We start from the raw sequence: 20,688 nt of genomic DNA, 5'->3' as shown, positions 1-20,688 counted from the left end.
CTGACGTGTGATTTGATTTTTGCCTGATTTTTGCCCCTGCACTCGGGCCAGTCGGCTCCAGGGACCACACATTCGCTCAATAACACGCACAGACATTTCCTCTTACTTTTTAGGAGAAAAAAATCTATGATACATAGAACATAGGAAGCTACCTTATAGAGTCAGGCCATTGGTTCTAGTTCAGTACTTGTCTATACCAGGTGCGAGGAACATTTCACCTTCCAAATATTGCTGAATAATTCTCATCACCCCTGGTCATTGGCTACACTTGCTGCAGCTGATCTGAGTCGCATTTCAGCAACATCTGAACAGCCATTGGTTCTCCAGGGGGTTTACACTGATTGATAACAGTTCTTCAGGGTTTCACATAGGGGACATTCCCAAGCCTACCTGGAGATGCTGGAGATTGAACTTGGGACCTTCTGCATGCAAAGCAAATGCTCTACCACTGAGCTATGGACCTCCTGAATAGTTCCTGGGCTTGTGACTCTGCCTACCATGCTAGCCTTCATTTTTCTCTCACCAGGAATGACTAGAAAGACTCCCAAATCAGGCTGTAGATTTGCTTGGTCAACAGCAGTATTCACTGGATCATGATTATGGTTCCTGGGGCTCACTACACAGCTGCTTTCACCTCAGCACTGCCATCAATGAAGTGTACAGTGGTACCTCGGGTTAAGAATTTAATTCCTTCTTGAGGTCTGTTCTTAACCTGAAACTATTCTTAACCTGAAACACCACTTTAGCAAATGGGGCCTCCTGCTGCCGCTGCACGATTTCTGTTCTCATCCTGAAGCAAAGTTCTTAACCTGAGGTACTATTTCGGGTTAGCAGAGTCTGTAACCTGAAGCGTATGTAACCTGAGGTACCACTGTTAGCAGAGTCTGTAACCTGAAGCGTATGTAACCTGAAGCATATGTAACCTGAGGTACCACTGTATATGGATAGCATCTTGCCAATATGTTAGTGAAGAACAAGCAGCACAACATAACTGAAGGGGGGCAGGGCGGAATTGTGATTATTTGGCAATCAACATGGTGTTTCTCAAAAGACACATCGGACTAAGCTTCCTTATTTGATAAAATAATGGGCTGCATAGGCAAGGGGAAGGTATACCTCTGTAATTAAGATTCTTGGACTTCAAGCCATAATTCTGATCTAGTTCCATGTTTTCTTTACTGAAGAGACTGAAACCACTGCCCAGGGGGGGAAATCATGTAATGTGATGAACTTGAAATTGGCTGAACTTGAAGTGCATGTAAAGGAGGAGTGAGCAAAGGAGGAGTAATAAACAGCCTTATGACAGACTGGAAATGGAGACTTCTGCACGGATCAATAGTGGCTATCACATTATTGGATATCTTCATCTACAACGAGGATGAAGAATGAAGTGTATGTACCACATTTGTAAGAAATCCTGTTTCCCACAGTAGCCAGCCAAATGCTTTGGGGAAGCCCACAAGCAGGAGGTAAGTGAAACAGGCCTCTACTGCTGTTTTTTTCCTCAGTAACTGGTATTCAGAGGCATTTTGCCTGGAGATAGTAAACAGCCAGCATGACTTCCTCCAGGAGTTTATCCATAAGAACTTAATGGCTACAAGGTTCAATAAATTTAATTGGTTTTTTTTTTAAAAAAAAGACTAAGTTTTCAGAAAGCAAAGGGCTCTTTTTTTATTTGGACATCACAATGCGTTCAAAAAGAGTCCTGGTGCACCAGACCAAAGAGCCACCTAGTCCAGCATCTCCATAGTGGCCAACCAGATGCTCTCCCTCATTCCTGCCTCTCAGCAACTAGTACAAGGCATGGTGCCTCCAGATGCAGAGGCAGCATGCCTATGAATACCAGTTCCTGGGAGACAACAACAGGTGAGGGCTATTGCCCTCACAACCCACTGGTGGGCTTCCCAGAAGCACCTGATCAGCTATTACTGAGAGAGTAAGGCTCTTCCTAGGTCCTTATCACTCCAATGTTTGCTTGCTACCCCAAAAGCATGCGAAGCAGCAGCTAGACTCTTGGTTCCTGTTTCAGCTCTTCAAAGTAATGTTTGAAGCTGACCTAAAGTTCAAGCAATGATTGAAACTTTCCTTATAAATAGAGACAGTGAGCTGACATAGAAGGAAAGTGGGGGGAAGTATCACTCCTTTAATTACCTTGTTTTGGTTAAATACCTTCTGAAGCATCCAGTATTAGCCATTGAGAGAGAGAGGAGACTGGATCAAACAGGCCATTGGCTTGACCCTCAAGAGCACTATGGCAGCTTTTTAACATTCTTAAATAGCCATTAGCTGGCTACTAATTGCCTCAGCAAAGGTTAATGGCATAAATGAAGCAGAGTCAGGGAGGGGGTGAGGGAATAGGTGTAAAATGCAGGAAAGTTCAATTCTTTGTGCCTTCAAGAGGCATCTGAGCTACTCTCCTGGGTAACTGGTCCAGAACCTGAACAAGGACACAAATGCCAGGGCGAATTGCAATATAATACAGAAGAGTTTTTTCCCTTAGTTGGAGGGCCAAGCTACACGTAACACATAAGATCAGATCTTCCCATGTTTTTTGTCAAAGCTTAAAGACAAATGCTCAGGGAGGTGCAATCCTTTCCCTTTCTGAGTTTCCCTGTCTGAAATCAAACACTTAGGTAAAAGCTGCAGCTGCTAATAGCCTCACCAAGGAAAGAAGACAGGTACGGATATAAGTATCTGCCTTTCCCAACCCACCACTTCACCAGTTTACACATATCTGTTTCCTTGGGAGATGCTATAAGCCCTGCTTTCAAACCGATTTTGGCACATAGTCCTTTGGTTTGGAGATCTTGATAAACCATTGTTTTGTGTTCTGATAATGTACTGCATTAGGCTTGCATTAATCACCCACAGAACAATTGTAAGGAGGAATTCTGCAGCTTTCACTTCCATTTTATATTAACCACAGTTAGCTATGTCATCTGTACCCCAAACTGCAGTTAATATTAAAATGGATTGTGGAAACGATACAACTTCAAACCACAGTTTATGAAGCTGCCTTATTTCAGCTAACCATAGCTAAGATTAACCACAGTTTAGGGTTCAGATAATATGCTAAAGAGCAGTTTAAGTGGAACCTTCTGCTGGAGGAGTAAGAGGGTGGGTCATGAGAGCTAGTCTCATTTAACACCGTGGTTTGATGTTATGCCTGAATGAATGCAGTGCCTCTTGGGGCATGTTACACATAATTTCTTAAGAAGGAGGGTGTCTCCAGTACATGTATGCACAAGAGTAGCGAGTTAGGGAGTGGAACAGAAAATGAAGACATATGTAGGACATCTATACATAGCTTGCATTCATTTTATAGTAGTTCACATAGCACTATGTGACAACTGAAGACCTGGAATGGGTGATTGTAATGTTTAAGGCTCACAGAAAGGGGCATGAAATACCTATTAGGCTTCTCTTCTGTCTTGATACGTACCTGTAGGACACATTTGCACAGGTTTCCTCTGAAAAGTAACTATCTTCCACAACAAAATAGCTGGCACTTATTCTTTGACCAAAATGATCAATGACTGCCTTGCACCTGTTAAGAGAAAGATGGACAGATAGAGAGGAAATCATTTCTTTTTGACAGGCATATTTATGAAAAGAAAATTGAGGAGGCCTTCATCTGTTCCACAGCTGAACTGTTTGACCATCTGGGAATTTGTCCAAATGTTTTATCGAAATCATCTGTGCAGCACCCCTTTAAATATTTGAAAACGACTCTCATATCACCTCTTAGTTATCTCTTCTCCAGGCTATACATACTTAACTCTTTCAACCTTTCCATGTCAGACTTTCAGCATAGGTTAAAGTTGACTTTTCTGATTTTAAAGTAAAATGGTTTTATTGTAAGAAATTGATTTTAGAAATTGGGCTGTTTTTACTGCTTTGTGTATTATTATTATTATTATTATTATTATTATTATTATTATTATTATTTTAGCTACTTTGATTTGATTTTAGAAAAGAAAGGCAGGCAATAGCTTATGTTTTATTTATTATAAAATAATAAATAAAACAAATGCAAGTCCCATTCAATGGGCTTAACTATTTCTCCCAGAATTTGCCCAATCACTATGTTATAAACATAACCTACTGAAGTGAAATAATTAATGTATTAGAACATTTGATACATCATGGCCATGGCAAAGTTTCTTTCAGTAGTCATACAAATCAAAGATCAACATACCTATGTCTAAGCAAATAACACGGTCTCCCTTCCCTGAGGGGTTGTCTGTATGAATCTGTATTTTATTCAGAATCCATGTTATGGGTTGTTATGGGTTGTTGGTCCACAATAAAGATTATTATTATTATTGATACATTATTTCACAATGACATATCCCATCATTTTGGAAGAGGCTCTCCTTTGAACACCTCTACCATGTACACTGTTTAGCAATGAGGGCAGCTCCATTGGGGGTAAAGGGGACACTGCCACACCAGCCTCAGTCTGCCCTCAAGCAGCCTTCACCTGCTTGCCATCTTAATTACAACCTGTCCAGGAGAAAACATTGACTGGCAGCTTCCTCCTTCTCCTCCATCTGTGCTGTAGAACTCAGCAGCAAGGAGGATGGGGACAAAACAAGAATGAGTTGGCTGTGCCTGTCGTTGGCTCTGGCTCCACCTACTGTTGGCCTCCTGCTCTACAAATCCAGATGGGTACTACTCACCACTGCAGCTATGAGAGCTTTGTGATCAAGTGTTTTATAAATCTTTCTAAATAAATAATTGAAATAATCTAAATAAATAAATATGAGGTAGGGGAACACGAGACCTTCTTGGTCTTGAATCCCATCCCCAGAGTCGCTCACCTGGCACTGTCCTGTGATCCTTCAGATGCCATGTGGAGACCTCATTGTTCACTGAGGTCTTTAAAAGTTTTTTAAAGTTCTGAGTTTTAGCGCAACCTGCCATTTTAAATTGGGCAGCTTTATTTGTTCATTGTAAAACTGCAGAAAAATACTATCTCATTGGAAAAGCGCCCTGGGGGACTGTGGTGCTGAAGGATGGCATATAAATACAGAAAACCAAGAAATAACTTAAACCGAATTGGGCAGACATATAGGATCATCTATTCAGCTTGCAACGTTACCCTGATTTAATTTTAACTTTTTAAAAAGATCACTTTAGAGTTGCTCATTTAAATGCTGCTAACAAACAGTCTGGTCAAGCTGGCACAGTTCATATTTAATTATAAGCTATTCTATTGTTTATGAAACAATTTCTCCCCTCTCTCTGAATATTCCAGTGGGAAGAGTGGAGGTTGATTAAATGTCATGTTGCAGCATTCAAAATAAGCAAAAAAGCAAGTCACTAGTTCTTTATTTCCCCACTTTTTTCCATTTTCTCCTTCATTAAGTGATGCTTAACAAGTCGGACATACAGTAAGGTTTTATCCAAAAAGTAGGAAGGGAGAGTGTATGCACACATCTTTTAATACTGGTTTCTACTTCAAAAGGGATGATCAGCAGAAGAATTCTTTCTAGTGCCACGTTCAAATAAGGAAAACACTTATGCAATGACATTATCAGGTCTTTGTCATCTGATATGTGTTAGGACAATGAATCATACAGAACCCTCCATTGACCTTCTTCAATGTGTCTAGATAAAAGGATGAAAATTAGAATCCATCTCCTTGCCAAGTGCCACCAGTTATAAATGTACTTTATAGGGCTCATTATCCAAACTAATGGACTAAGGGCGACATCCTTGAAATGGACTTACCAGCACTGACAAAGCCACTATGCAATATTTCAGGAAAGATATGTAAATTACAGTGTTTGCTATATCTTTTTTTTACTATGGAAATATAAATTTACATTTGTCACATCTCTTCAGTTGGAGGCCGGGATTGTTTCATTGGAAAACGCACTTAAAACTGTGCTAGAAGTAAAATGCGGGCAATTATTTTTAATGTAAGGCCTGCTCAAAATATACAGACGTAAATTAAAATACCTTAAATCTTATCAAATGGAGCCACATAAGCAAGATCTATGCAGCATAAAAGAACTGAGAAACAAAATTAAAAAGGAAAGGAAGCTTATAGGGAGCGCAAATTCAATTTTCGTCCCCCTAAAGGCAAAAGTCATGAGGAGATTCTCATTCACAAGCAAAGCAGGCAACAAATTTGATGGGTATCCAGTGGCATTAGCAAAACGAAACAAACCCATCCCCCTTATTTTAACTAGAATGCTGTATATGAAAAAAACTTTCTTCTCCTATTTCCCTCCTCAGCATCTTGCTTAAGATATAAAGTTACACATCCTCACTTATTGGGGCACATAAACATAATCTATAATAATCCAGGGCTCTGTGGCATGGAGAGATAATTAAGAGACAAGACAGGTACTGCTAAACTTATAAATTTTGTGTGTGGAACCTCTGGCCCTCCAGATGTTGCTGAACTCCAACCCCCACAATCCCTAGCCATTGGCTATGCTTGCTGGGGCTGATGGGAGTGGGTCCAGCAACATCTGGAGGACAAAAGATTCCTCACACCTGCTGTAAATCCTGATCTGCTATGTGCCTTGCACAGCCATTTCCTAGGGCCATGGGAACTCTAACGCTCCTAGGGCTCTTTGTGTCTGCAAGGGCTTCCACATTCACTTCAATGGAAGAAAATGTTCCAATTTCCTTTTGTATTTGCAATTCACTCCTGCCATTAAAATTAATGGGGCAGACCAGACATGTGGGATGTTCCATGCTCACAGTGAAACACCCATGGAGCTCAAATATTAGGGGTGGGGGTGGAATGTTCATGGAGCTTCAGTCTCTCTCTCTCTCTCTCTCTCTCTCTCTCATGCTGGGAAAAGCTCTTGTGTGCCTTTGAGCATGCAGTGCTCAACATCATTCCTGAGAATGAGATGACCCAGTTTGAAAAGAGCTCCATGTGTGTGCTTTGGTACGCCCCCAAAATTTTCAACCCATGGCAGGAAAATTAGGAAAGAAACAATACTTGTGGGATTCTGATCTTCCATTAACGCTAGTCCTCAAGATGCCTTCTACCTTTTGTCATTTTGCATGAAAGCAATATGATGCAGTTCATATAAAAAGGTTATGATTACTTTACTTAATCTCAGGAAGTGCCATTCCATTGCTTCCATGTTATGTCAGCTTCAGTGATTTAATGGCAGAGAAACTGCAGGACATGCCTTGCACAGAGTTAAATCTTTGTGACAAGAGCATTCTTTCTGAGCGTTCCTGTAATCTGTCACATGACATCCTCTAAAAAAATGGAAGTTGCGCTTCAAAATAATAAGCGTTACACTGAAGGTAACCAGACAAACTTTTTTTTCATTTCCTTTGCTATAAGCCACCTTTCCCCAGTATCTCATTGAAGGACTAATCTTACCCAAATCTGCTCTGCCCAAACCTAAGAACGAACCTCTGGGTCAGAAATATATATACACAAAAAATCAATCTATAAAGCAGCCTAAACACAGTTAGCTCTATATTAGCACGTAAGGAAGTTTTCAGACACTAGGGGAAAAGTTTTTTTCCCCCTTTCAGAATGTGAATAGGCCACAAATGGGAAGCACAGTATTCATGGCTAGTAACCACTCTAAACCGAGTGAATGGGCAGTAAAATGGCAAATGCAATTCACTGAAAACAAGTGTAATGTGGTGCATGTTCATTTTGCATGCATTTGTGGGGTTTGAACTGATGGTGACGGGCCAGGATCATGGAGAAAGTGAATAGTGAAAAGTTTATGTCTCACACACATAAAACCAGAACTCAGAGACGTCCAATGAAGCTGAATGCTGGGAGATTATAGACAGATAAAAGAAAGTATTTTTTTCCATGCAGTGCACAGATGAACTATGGAACTCGCTCCCACAGGAGGCAGTGGGATAGACAACTCTGATGGCTTTAAAAGAGAATTAGACCAATTCATGGAGGAGAAGGTGATCAATGGCTACTAGCCATGTTGGCTATGCTCTGTCTCCTCAGTTGAAGGCAGCAATGTTTTTGAATACCAGTTGCTAGAAACCGCAGGAGGAGAGAGTCCTTTTCTGCTTGACTCCTGCTTGCAGGTTTCCCACAGGCATCAGGCTGGCCACTGTGAAAAGACCCTGCTGCACAAAACGTGCCACTAACATGGGTGGATTTATCTGTGAGGCTGATGTGGCATCCTCCTCTTCTTTTCAGTCTCCCCGCTTCCATGTGGGGAGCTGGCCAGATACTTATCTTGCCCCAACCCTTGTAGGCCAACTGTGACAGGTGGGTGGAGCCATCCACCTGCCAATCACCTGATGTCATTATGACAGGGGACAACTTCAGAGAGGTTAACTTTCAGTGCCAATTGAGACTTAGCTTCTTTGAAGGCATACTATCAGTGCCAGTTAGCATTGACAGCACAGCTTCAAAGTACCCCTTTCAAGCCCATTTACATTCAAACCACACCTGCAAATAGAGAGGAAAAACATCAGCTTGCAAGCGCAGCAATGGACTTCTCAGACATGCTGTTAGGCAAGGGTACTTTGCAAGTACTAACTATCGGCTGATCACTGGCCCTTGCAAAGGCCTTGCCTAGCACAGCACACTTAAAGGAGGTTGCTGGAACCACTAATCAGTGGTGACTACGAACCCACATTTGCTGCCCTGCACCCGACATCATATATGACGCAAACAGTAAGCAATCTTCCTTTTCCCCATCTTCAATAGGACAAAAGAGTGTAAGAACAGCTTGCTGGATCAGGCCAAAGGCCCATCTAGTCCAGCATCCTGTTCTCAAAGCAGCTGACCAGATGACCCAATGGGAAGCCTACAAGCAAAACTAGGGTCCAACAGCACTCTCCCCACTTGTGATCCTCACCAACTGGAGGATGTGCTGTTTCCAACAGTGGAGGTAGAAGAAAGCTATTAGGGGCTCCCTTGAGAGGAAGGTTGGGATAGAAATTTAACAAATTTTAAAAATCTAAATAATAACCATTGACAACCTTATTTCCCATGCATTTGTCTAATCCTCTTTAAAAGCCATCTAAACTGGTGGCCGTCTCAACCCTCTTCCACTGTCCTTCTCTTGAGTTGTAGGTGGAAACAACTAGCAAAATCACTCCAGTCACTGCCATGTGGATCACATTTGTAGAAATCTTAATTGTATGGGTGCATGGGTGACTGAATCTACACAGAATCATAGAACCGCAGAAAGGACCCTGAGAATCATATTGTCCAACCCCATGCAATGCAAAAATATCAACTTAAGCATCCATGACAAATGGCCATCCAACCTCTACTTATAAACCTTCAGGTAAGGAGAGTCCACCATCTCCTGAGGGATGCGAGGAGACTGGGTCTTACATAGATATGTGGTGGTTTTGCAAATCTGTTTACCTATTTTTTGTTCTGGTATTTAAAGAATTGAATTTAATATATAAAACAGGCATACAACCTTCCCCTCAACTTGCTTTACTTGGAATAAAGGATATGTCTACTCCACCAGTTGCTCATAAAAGTCCTTATACCACTGGTCTGTCTAAGCCACTACTGCCAATGCTTGCTGGGATTAGTTGCCCAAGGTCCTAGGCAGACATGTCTCTTGGTCCTGCAAACCTCATCTCCTTTAACTAGATAGTGTGGGGGAGGGGGCAGTGTTGGCAAAGGCTATTTCTACAGGTGAAGACTATCTAAGCAGAACATCAGAGATCACTGAACTTTTCATTGCCTTACTCCCTGAGCTGCCAGTTTTTCCAGTATATTTTCAGCAACCCTCTGGTTGCCTGGGACCTGCCACACACAAAGCATGTAGTACCACTGAACTACTATCTCTCCTTAACTGATGGTTGTTGCATTTAGCTGGCAGGCTGTCAAGCAAGCAAATTGTGCATGAGTTGCTCTTGCTTAATTAAGTGGGGTTGGGGGAAGCCTAGCTTGTAGTACATCACACACACACTGATGAGCATTTAGTCACAAGTCTAGCCAACATATGCAGATGCTGTGTGTGATTCAGACTTAGCTATGCTTAAAGTGGACCTACTGAGATCAGTGGGCTTTATGTTCATTACGGCAGACGTCCCGCTGATTTTGGTAGGTCTCCTCTAAGCAGAATAAGTCTGGATCCAACACATTCTTTCTAATAGACCCTTTCACAGGAGTGAATTCCATTCCCACAGCAAAAAAAATCAGCCAATTTTGATCCAACTTTTTAAAAAGTTGCCCAGAGGCGCGATACTATTGTAAAAAGAATTCATCCTACAGTAAGAGGGCAGCATAGTTTATGACAACAATCTACCTAAAAACTCATTAAAGCCTTTTCTCTTAGAGTGACATGCATTATCAGCAAAGATTAATCTGATGAGTCTTTGGGTGAGCTTCATTTTTAAAAATGCAATAACAGAGGGCTTTGTTGTCATCTGATGAAAATCAATTAGAGTAGGTAAGGCCACAAGGAAAACTAACATCACTCATCACCAGACCCCCGGCAACCGAAATGATTTGTCTTCCAAGCTTGGGTGATCAGGAAGGAGGCTGCAGTAATATCGCAGGGAAATTAATTTAGTTTCTATATTCTAAACCCACTTTCCTTGTTCTGGAGGACCTATACACAAATTACTTTTAATCAAGGTTGATGTGTTATTAATACCAAGGAAGATCTTTGAAGAACCATTTTTAAAAAATTGACTCCAGCATTTTTCATCTTGCAGTTCTGTGTATATATATTTATATAAAAAGGAGAGAAAGGTTAATTCTTGCTAGCCTTACCTTCTAGTTTCTTTGTCCACCACAAGGCACTGCACAGGATGGCGGAGACAATAGACACCGCCAAATACTGCACACATCCTAGAAGAACATCAGAAATAAAATAAAAAAATGAGGGGTGAGATGTAAATAAATTTCAATTCCCAGACCCTCCCAGTGTCCCTATTTTCTAGGGATGTTCCTGATTTAGAGAAGCCATCCTGGTTTCTGATTTGATCCTGGAATGTCCCGCTTTACCTTAAAACATCCCTATTTTCACTAGAGAAATGTTGGAGGATACAGAGTTATCTGACTCCTGAGCCGTCTGAAGGCAATCCTGTATAGGGAAGGTTTTTTTTAATGTCAATAATAGGAATAATTTTATTATTTATACCCCACCCATCTGGCTGTGTTTCCCCAGCCACTACGGGCGGCTCCAAACAGAAGACTAAAAACAGAATAAAATTTCAAACTTTAAAAACTTCCCTAAACAGGGCTGCCTTCAGATGTCTTCTAAAAGTCACGATAATTGCTTATTTCCTTGACATCTGATGGGAGGGCATTCCACAGGGCAGGCACCACTACTGAGAAGGCCCTGTGCCTGGTTCCCTGTAACCTCACTTCTCGTATTGAGGGAACCACCAGAAGGCCCTCGGAGCTGGACCTCAGTGTCTGGGCTGGACGATGGGGGTAGAGACACTCCTACAGGTATACTGGGCCAAGGCTGTTTAGCGCTTTAAAGGTCAGCACCAACTGATGCCTGGAAACATACTGGGTGCCAATGTAGGTCTTTAAGGACCGGGGTTATATGGTCTCGGCGGCCACTCCCAGTCACCAGTCTAGTTGCCGCATTCTGGATTAGTTGTAGTTTCCAGGTCACCTTCAAAGGTAGCCCCACGTAGAGCGCATTGCACTAATCCAAGGAGGAGATAACTAGAGCATGTACTACTCTGGTGAGACAGACTGTGGGCAGGGAGTGTTTCAGCCTGCATACCAGATGGAGCTGGTAGACAGTTGCCCTGGACACAGAATTGACCTGCGCCTCCATGGACAGCTGTGAGTCCAAAATGACTCCCAGGCTGTGCACCTGGTCTTTCAGGGGCACAGTTATCCCATTCAGGACCAGGGAGTTCCCCACACCTGCTCGCCCCCTGTCCTCCAAAAATGAGTACTTCTTTCTTGTCAGGATTCAACCCCAATCTGTTAGCTGTCATCCATCCTTCAACCGCCTCCAGACACTCACACAGGACCTTCACCGCCTTCACTGGTTCTGATTTGAAAGCAAGGTAGAGCTTAATTTTTAATGTTTTATTATGTTTTTACATATGTTGGAAGCTGCCCAGAGTGGCTGGGGCAATCCAGTAAGAAGTGTGGGGTATAAATAGTAAAATCATCATTATGGAATGGGACGTCCCTATTTTCATCCGAGAAATGTTGGCGGGCATGAATTCTATTTTCTCTAAACAAGGTAGCTTGCAATGATTAAAAACAATTCATGATGTACATTATGTAACTAAAGCCACATGAAGACCACAATCCTATGCATGCTTTCCTAGCAGTGAGCTCCATGGAACAGAGTGGGACTTATTTCTGGGTAAACGTGTCAAGGTAAAGGTAAAGGACCCCTGATCATTAGGTCCAGTCGTGACCGACTCTGGGGTTGCGGCGCTCATCTCGCTTTACTGGCCGAGGGAGCCGGCGTACAGCTTCCGGGTCATGTGGCCAGCATGACTAAGCTGCTTCTGGCGAACCAGAGCAGCGCACGGAAACGCCGTTTACCTTCCCGCCAGAGCGGTACCTATTTATCTACTTGCACTTTGATGTGCTTTTGAACTGCTAGGTTGGCAGGAGCAGGGACCGAGCAACGGGAGCTCACCCCGTCATGGGGATTCGAACCGCTGACCTTCTGATCGGCAAGTCCTAGGCTCTGTGGTTTAACCCACAGCGCCACCCGCGTCCCTAAAAACGTGTCAAGGACTGCAGTGCAAATGCCAATTTGCATCTTTCTAGACTTCTTAAGAAACCATCACTTGATGGGAAGATAGAGCTTATTTAATAGTTCATTTATTCATTTATTTTATTTTATTTTTTATTTGTTTATGGATTTTTTTAAAAACAAAGCTGAGCAAGGCCCAAGAAACAGGCAAGGATCCACTATAACCATCTCAACCCATCAAACCTCCCCAGCCACCCAACCAAACCCCTGCCTCTCCCCCACCCTGCCCCCGCAATCCAATCACCATTAGCCATGCACCTTTTAATAGCAGTTCATTTCAGATGGAGCTGCTTGCATGCCATAATAAAACGGGCTGGCCAAGATAACTTGCCATATACTTTGCTCCTCTCTGCACTACCAGAATAAATCTAACCCTAACACAGCATTCCTATACTAATATTTCTGTGGCCATTCACTTCTGATTTTATAAACGAAAATGAAATTCAGATCCATTCGTAAGTGATCAAGACACGTGGATGATGTCTTTTAAAAAGTGAGTCAAACAATTCTCTCTCAGTTGAGAGCAAGGTCACAAAACAGGGGGAAAGGGAGTTAAAATAGCTATGAAACTGAACACACACAAGAAAATGCTCAGGAGAAACCAAGAGGCACCAAAGAAATAAATGAGGTCCTGGTCTTTTTCTTTAAAAGTGTGTGTGTGTGTGTGTGTGTGTGTGTGTGTGTGTGTGTATTCAAAAAGAATAACATTTCCATAGGAAAATCAATTAGATTTGTTTGCTCACATAACTGGAGACAGGGTGTTTGGCAATTCAACACAGCCAGCTAAACGTGTGTTTATTAGACAAATGTTTGTCTAAAAACGGTAAACTAACGAGTGAAGATCTAATAGAAGCAATGAGGCACGGTCAATTTTTCAATTAAATCAGCCCTAGAGGTTTTTACGCAGCATCTAGATGAATCAATATGTAGAACAGATATCCAGCACAGTATTGTACTTGGAATTTATTTAAACATGTGTCTGTGTATGTTTCACACACAGATAGCACATATTATGCTACACTATATTACATTATTTATTAATAACTGAACTCTGAACTGAACCCTTCCAACTGTGCAGCCCTGAGATAGTTGCTGGAGGATGGGGGGCATAAATGAAGAACATGAAGCTTCAGGGAAGGGCAGAATGCAAATTGCCCAGCATTTATACCAAACCTGGCAAATCCAGAGGTTTCATGTTAATTGCAAGGGCAAATATTATATATTATTTTAAAATATCTACCCTGCTTTGCAATTCTGTGAGTTTGAGGTGGCTTACCATTAAACAACGATAAGACACCAGCATTGAATGAATGGAGAAGTACAGTAGTACCTCTGGATATGAACGGGATCCGTTCCGGAGCCCCGTTCGTATCTAGAAGCAAACATAACTAGCAACGGCACGTCTGCGCACGTGCGTCGCTTTTCGCCGCTTCTGCGCATGCGCGTGACATCGTTTTGAGCATTTGCGCATGCGCAAGCGGCGAAACCCGGAAGTAACGCACTCCATTACTTCCGGGTTGCCACGGAGCGCAACTCGAACGCGCTCAACCCGAAGCGCATTCAACTCGAGGTATGACTGTAGTATGTGAACAACTTATGCATAAAACAGCTTATTATAAAAGACTCTGGGATGGGTCACATAAAGTGGGTATCTTAATCTAATCTACTATATATTTTTGGAAAGTAGTTTGCCTGCCCGCCTGTCCAATTGTTCTCTATAGGTTTGACCACCTCTTGTGATATTGTCATCAAATTCAGTACGGGGTTACCAGGTGGAGGGAGAAGTCTTTGTTGACACTAGCCACCATTTTAAATCAAGATGGTGAACCAAAATCATGACTTCACTCGGTTTGGGGCATAAGTCTGTATCCTACTGAGGTATTGTCACCAAACTTGGCACAAGGGTTCCCAAAGTGGGTGCAGTGGTCTCTGTCAATGTTAGGCGCTATTTTGATTCAATATGGTGGACCAAAATGTGACTTTGACATGACTTTATCCACTTTTTGGCATGATGGGTCCAAACTCACAAGTTACACGATTCATTAAAAAATAACTTCTTTTTATTTGGTTTCTACAGATTTGAGTAGTGCATGGCAACTCCCTGCTAATCTATTAAATGGAGATCACACACACACACACACACACACACACACACACACACACACAAAACAAATATCCAGCAGTGTAGGGCTGATGGGGAGTGAACAGAATCTGGGCAGGGGGTGGGCACTTGAAGTGGGCTGTGCCTGCTTCAATTCTGCAAATGGGCATTTGAGCATATGTGGGAATCTTGTTTAACATCCCATGTGTACTGCAAGGTCAGGGAACGTGGGGCCCTCCAGATGTTTCAGACTCCAGCCGATATGGTCCATGGCTACAAAAGATGGAAACTGAGGGATGGGGGTAGGCCAAGGTTTTGAGAATGGTATAGGTGCAATTTATTCTGAACAAAAAGCAAAATTGATTGTAAATAATGTGGTAACAGAAGAATTTGCTATTGAAAAAGGGACACGACAGGGGTGCCCAATATCCCCATTACTTTTTATATCTGTCTTGGAGGTTTTATTAAACATGATCAGAGGGGACCAGCTAGTTAAAGGGATTCAGGTCGGAGCTAAACAATACAAATTGAGAGCGTTTGCAGATGATCTAGTATTAACTTTACAAGAGCCAGACACTAGTACGAGAAGAGTTTTAGAGCTAATACAAGTATTTGGTCAAGTAGCAGGACTTAAGTTGAACAAACAGAAAACGAAAGTACTGGATAAAAATCTAACAGTTGCTGAAAGAGAGAAGTTCCAGAGTGAAACTGGTTTAATGGTAGCAAAGAAGGTGAAATACCTGGGGATTAATTTGACATCTAAGGATGTGAACTTATTTAAAGATAATTATGAGAAATGTTGGACAGAAGTTAAGAAAGATTTAGAAATATGGTCAAATTTGAGACTTTCCTTGTTAGGCCGAATTGCTGTTATTAAGATGAATGTCTTGCCGAGAATGTTGTTTTTGTTTCAAACATTGCAGATTGTGGATAAAATGGATTGTTTCAAGAGGTGGCAAAAAGACATATCTAGATTTGTCTGGCAGGGCAAAAAGCCCAGAATAAAATTTAAGATACTAACTGATGCAAAAGAAAGAGGGGGGTTTGCCCTGCCGGACTTAAAGCTGCATTATGAATCAGCGGCTTTTTGCTGGCTGAAAAGCTGGCTGCTTCTTGAAAACACAGACATTTTGGATTTGGAAGGGTTCAATAACAGATTTGGCTGGCATGCATATATATGGTATGACAAGGTTAAAACCCACCAAGGTTTCAAAAACCATATTGTTAGGAAAGCATTATATAATGTTTGGATTCGGTACAAAGATTTGTTGGAAAACAAAACCCCTAGGTGGTTGTCACCAATGGAAGCTAAGGAAGTGAAAAAACTTAATATGGAATCCAAATGGCCAAAATATTGGGAAATTATAGAACATGAGGAGGGAAAAGTGAAATTGCAGAGCTATGAGAAATTGAAGTCAAAAGTAAGAGACTGGCTTCATTATTACCAGATAAATGAAGTTTTCAAACAAGACAGGAAAATTGGCTTCCAGGTGGAGAGGTCAAAATTAGAAACAGAGCTTTTGGAACCCAATACTAAGAATCTGTCAAGAATGTATAACTTGCTGTTGAAATGGAATACACAGGATGAGACGGTTAAATCAGTTATGATTAAATGGGCACAAGACATTGGTCATGACATTATGTTTGCTGACTGGGAACAGTTATGGACTACCGGTATAAAGTTTACGGCATGTAATGCCTTAAGAGAGAACATTATGAAAATGATCTATAGGTGGTACATGACCCCAGTCAAGCTTGCAAAAATTTATCATACGCCCAATAATAAATGTTGGAAATGTAAGGAAACTGAAGGTACTTTCTACCACCTTTGGTGGACGTGCCCAAGGATCAAGGTCTTCTGGGAAATGATTTATAACGAAATGAAAAAGGTGCTTAAATGCACTTTCATGAAGAAACCAGAAGCCTTCCTCCTGGGCATGGTAGGCCAATTGGTGTCAAGGAAAGATAGGACGTTCTTTATGTATGCTACAACAGCAGCAAGAGTACTCTTAGCAAAGTATTGGAAGACACAAGAACTACCCACATTGGAAGAATGGCAGACCAAGGTGATAGACTACATGGGACTGGCTGAGATGACTGGCAGAATCCGTGACCAAGGGAAAGAGACGGTGGAAGAAGATTGGAAGAAATTTAAAGTTTATCTTAAGAACTGTTGTAAAATTAATGAGTGTTAAAATGTCTTGGGTAATGCAAAATAGAATTGCAGTGACAAACAATTGGATATGAGAAAAAGGATTTAAAGAAAGTGCTACAAGTAATTGAAATTAGGGGTTGCTGGAAAGATTTAAAACAGGGATGCAGAAAGGGGAGGTATGGGGAAGTTGCTGAAAGAAGGTTTAAGGAAAAAAAGGTCAAGAAATTATACGTGTTTATATGTTTGTTTGTTTATGTATTGTGTTGTATTGTCTTTTAATATGTGTTGAAAAACCAATAAAAAATTTATAAAAACAAAAAAAACAAAAGATGGAAACTGTACTCCAGCAACATCTGGAAAGCTACCCTGGTGTTCAGGATTTCCTGTTCACTTCAATAGCAAGGGCAGCTCCCTGCCAACAACATTTTGCAGTGCAAGGAATTTCAATGGCTCCTAGAGACTTATAGGGCTGTATTCAACCAAGTCCTATTCAGAGTAGACCCATTGGAATTAATGGGAGTAAGCTATTCATTAATTTCCATGGGTCTAGAATTAGATACAAGCCATGGAGATCCTGGGCAGGATGCAACTAAGATGTTGCTGCTAATGGAAGCCAACACAAAGACTCCTGCTAGCTCAGTGGAACTTTCACCCCCATTCTCCTTCCCATGTTGCCTTTGTGACTTCTCCAAATCTGCTCTGAAAAGTGGGGGAAACCCTCAGAACAGAGTGCAGGGGGAGGAGGGGGAAATTATTCCATCAGGCAGGCACAAATACCTGAGGTGATGGAACTATTTCCTTAGTGCTATGTTGAGCTCCACCTCCTGGATTTTTATGTTACAGCTGTGTCCCATGCATGTAATTTGTCCTCCTACCTAGCCTTGCAACAGTCCTATGATTTGGGTTACGCTGAGAAATGGTGAGTATGGTAATCCCAGATCACCAGGTGAATTGCATGATGTAAAATTGATTGCAACCAGGGTCTCCTTAGTCCTTGACCAATGCTCTAGCCATGACATTTCAGTTTGTAATGAAAACGAACAATTTGCCATCTTATCTATTGACTACACCAGCATACTGATGTAGCTGTATCAGAGGGAGAGGTGAAACACCAAAGCCCTCATTACTAATTTGGTTGGGATCAATTTCTATTTGGTTCCTATGTAACATAGTGTAAGAACTGGTACCAGATTTGCTTCTTTTCCTCTTCCCATCTCACCCTTTTTGCCTTTGTTCCATAACTATTTGATTATATGCCAACAAGACTGTATGTAATTTTAGTAAATATATGAAATAAGACAGGTGAAACAATTTGGAATTCTCTAATGCTCTTTAAAAGTCGAAATCTATATGAAAATCAAGCAAACTGTCTTGTCAATTTCTTATTCTACAATAGGGTGATTTGGCTAGAACCAAAGTACAAGGTAACTCTTGATACTATTAACCCTAAATGACAGACGTTTAAACTGATTCTCCTCTAATTAACTGGCTACTGTCTCAGCCAATAATTCAGGTTTTGCTGAAAGATCGCGCCTGTTACGCACTGTGTTTCAACTTTGCCCTGGTGACATCAAACTGCATTACAGCTAAATTAACAGTTGCGAAAAATTTTGGCCTAGTAATTCCCCGCCCCCCGCCCCCAATCATCTCTAGCCTTTAAATGCCATTTCAATTCCTATCAAGCCAAGGAATCAGCAGCTGCAATTTCAAATACAGCTGCAAAACAATAGACCCCATTAATAGCTGAACTTTTGACAGCACATTCACAGTGATTTATGAGTTTGTATATAATTTGATTATTCTATTAATTCTACTGATTACTGCTGGAGCTAATACAGTGAAGGTCACTCCCTAAAATAAATCTTCATTACATTTCACAGAAAGTAACTGCCTCCAACTGGTTGTTTTCTTTAATTAAAACACTAATGTTACAAGGAAAGAAAGAGGCTTCAGGGTTACTGCATCTTTTGCCACAGGAGGACTATGCTACTGTGATGTGATACTCCTGGACCTGAGTATTTGGGGAGGGGGAATGCAGATGTGTATCTGACATCTTGATTTTTAACTCACCACACACATAAACACACATGCTTTGTTTGGATAACAAATAGGTGGCCTGTGGGAATATATATATATATATATATATATATATATATATATATATATATATATCCTTTTTTATAGCAAAGATCTCCAAAACGCTCACAAAAAGCAGCTGAAAGCAACAACAAAGCACTTTTAATTGTACAAAACACCACACACGCATTATCTAGTTGTAGGCATAGAATTATCTAGTTACAACAACTGTGCATGGTAAGTCATTATTACCGTATTTTTCGTCCCATAGGACGCTCCGTCCCATAGGACGCACCTAGTTTTTTGGGGGGGAAATAAAGAAAAAAAAATTTCCTTTATTTCCCCCCCAAAAGCAGGTCGGGGAAACCTAACAAGGTCGAGGAACAGCGGGATGGCGACGCTGCGCCTCCCTGCTGTCCCCCGAGCTTGTGGGGCTGGCCAATGTCTGTCCGGCGCGTGGGGCGCTCTGCTTCAGGGCGCCCTGCCCGCCGGGCGGCAGGCTGCTATCCGCAGCGTGGGGAGCCCTGCGGGGAACTCCTGCAGGGCTCCCCACACTGCGGATGTCTGTCTGGCGCGCGGGGCGCTCTGTTTCAGGGCGCCCCGCCCGCCGGGAGGCAGGCTGCTATCCGCAGCGTGGGGAGCCCTGCGGGGAACTCCTGCAGGGCTCCCCACGCTGCGGATGTCTGTCCGGCGCGCGGGGCGCTCTGCTTCAGGGCGCCCTGCCCGCCGGGCGGCAGGCTGCTATCCGCTGCTATCCTGCAGGGCTCCGGGCGGCAGGCTGCTATCCTGCAGGGCTCCCCACGCTGCGGATGTATGCCCAGGGCGCGGGGCGCTCTGCTTCAGGGCGCCCCGCCCGCCGGGCGGCAGGCTGCTATCCGCAGATTGGGGAGCCCTGCGGGGAACTCCTGCAGGGCTCCCCACGCTGCGGATGTGTTCCCGAAGCGCCGGGCGCCCTGAAAGCAGAGCGCCCGACGCTCCGGGAAGCAGGCTGCTATCCGCAGCCTAGACATCCCTGCGGGACCTCCCGCAGGGCTGCCTAGGCTGCGGATGTCTTCCTGAAGCCTGGAGAGCGAGAGGGGTCGGTGGGCACCGACCCCTCTCGCTCTCCACGCTTCAGCAAAAGCCTGCATTCGCCCCTTAGGACGCACCCAGATTTCCCCTTCATTTTTGGAGGGGGAAAGTGCGTCCCATAGGGCGAAAAATACGGTAACTACTATCAACAATATTACAGATACAGGTACTGAGAATGAGGAAGCATCGCATGCCTATGTGCATTCAGCGACTTCATAGCAGAGATTAGATTTGAACTAATGCACATTTCGGATCACAATCACAACACGCATTTAAAGCACTTTTGTAACACTTTAAGAGACAAGGCTTTCCCAAAGAATCCTGGGAACTGTAATTTGCTGAGGGTTCTTAGGAGACCACCCCCCACAGAGCTACAATTCCCAGCACCCTTAACAAACTTCAGTTTCCAGTATTCTTTAGGGGAAGCCATTACTCTTAAAGTGGTACAACAGCGTGTGAAATTTATGGTGCAGATGTGACCATAACCTCTTAGGAACAAAAAAAGGAACTAAAGCAAGACAAAGGAAGATCCAGCTACTAATAAAATGCCAATAAAGTTAGCATTAAAAGAAACAAAGTAACTAAATAGAGGTCAGCAA

General features: G+C 42.5%; 1 protein-coding gene and 1 long non-coding RNA gene across 2 annotated transcripts in view; one reads left to right on the top strand and one right to left on the bottom strand.

Annotated features, from left to right (window-relative positions):
* The window catches only part of CHM (CHM Rab escort protein), a 76,187-nt gene that overhangs the window by 16,396 nt on the left and 39,103 nt on the right, over nt 1-20,688 (bottom strand). Inside the window, exons 9-10 of the mRNA XM_083595967.1 lie at nt 10,715-10,792; nt 3,443-3,547 (exon numbers count right to left, since the gene is read on the bottom strand). Of these exons, the coding sequence (XP_083452093.1) occupies nt 3,443-3,547; nt 10,715-10,792 (183 nt within the window). The remainder of the gene's footprint in view (nt 1-3,442; nt 3,548-10,714; nt 10,793-20,688) is intronic.
* Nucleotides 10,801-13,372, top strand: LOC310754381. The gene is made up of 2 exons (XR_014543782.1): nt 10,801-12,298; nt 12,666-13,372. It is a non-coding gene; the product is annotated as an uncharacterized lncRNA (long non-coding RNA).

This window comes from Podarcis filfolensis (assembly GCF_964270895.1).
Source record: "Podarcis filfolensis genome assembly, chromosome: Z".
Lineage (NCBI taxonomy): Eukaryota > Metazoa > Chordata > Lepidosauria > Squamata > Lacertidae > Podarcis > Podarcis filfolensis.
This window is presented reverse-complemented; position numbering and strand designations above follow the sequence as displayed.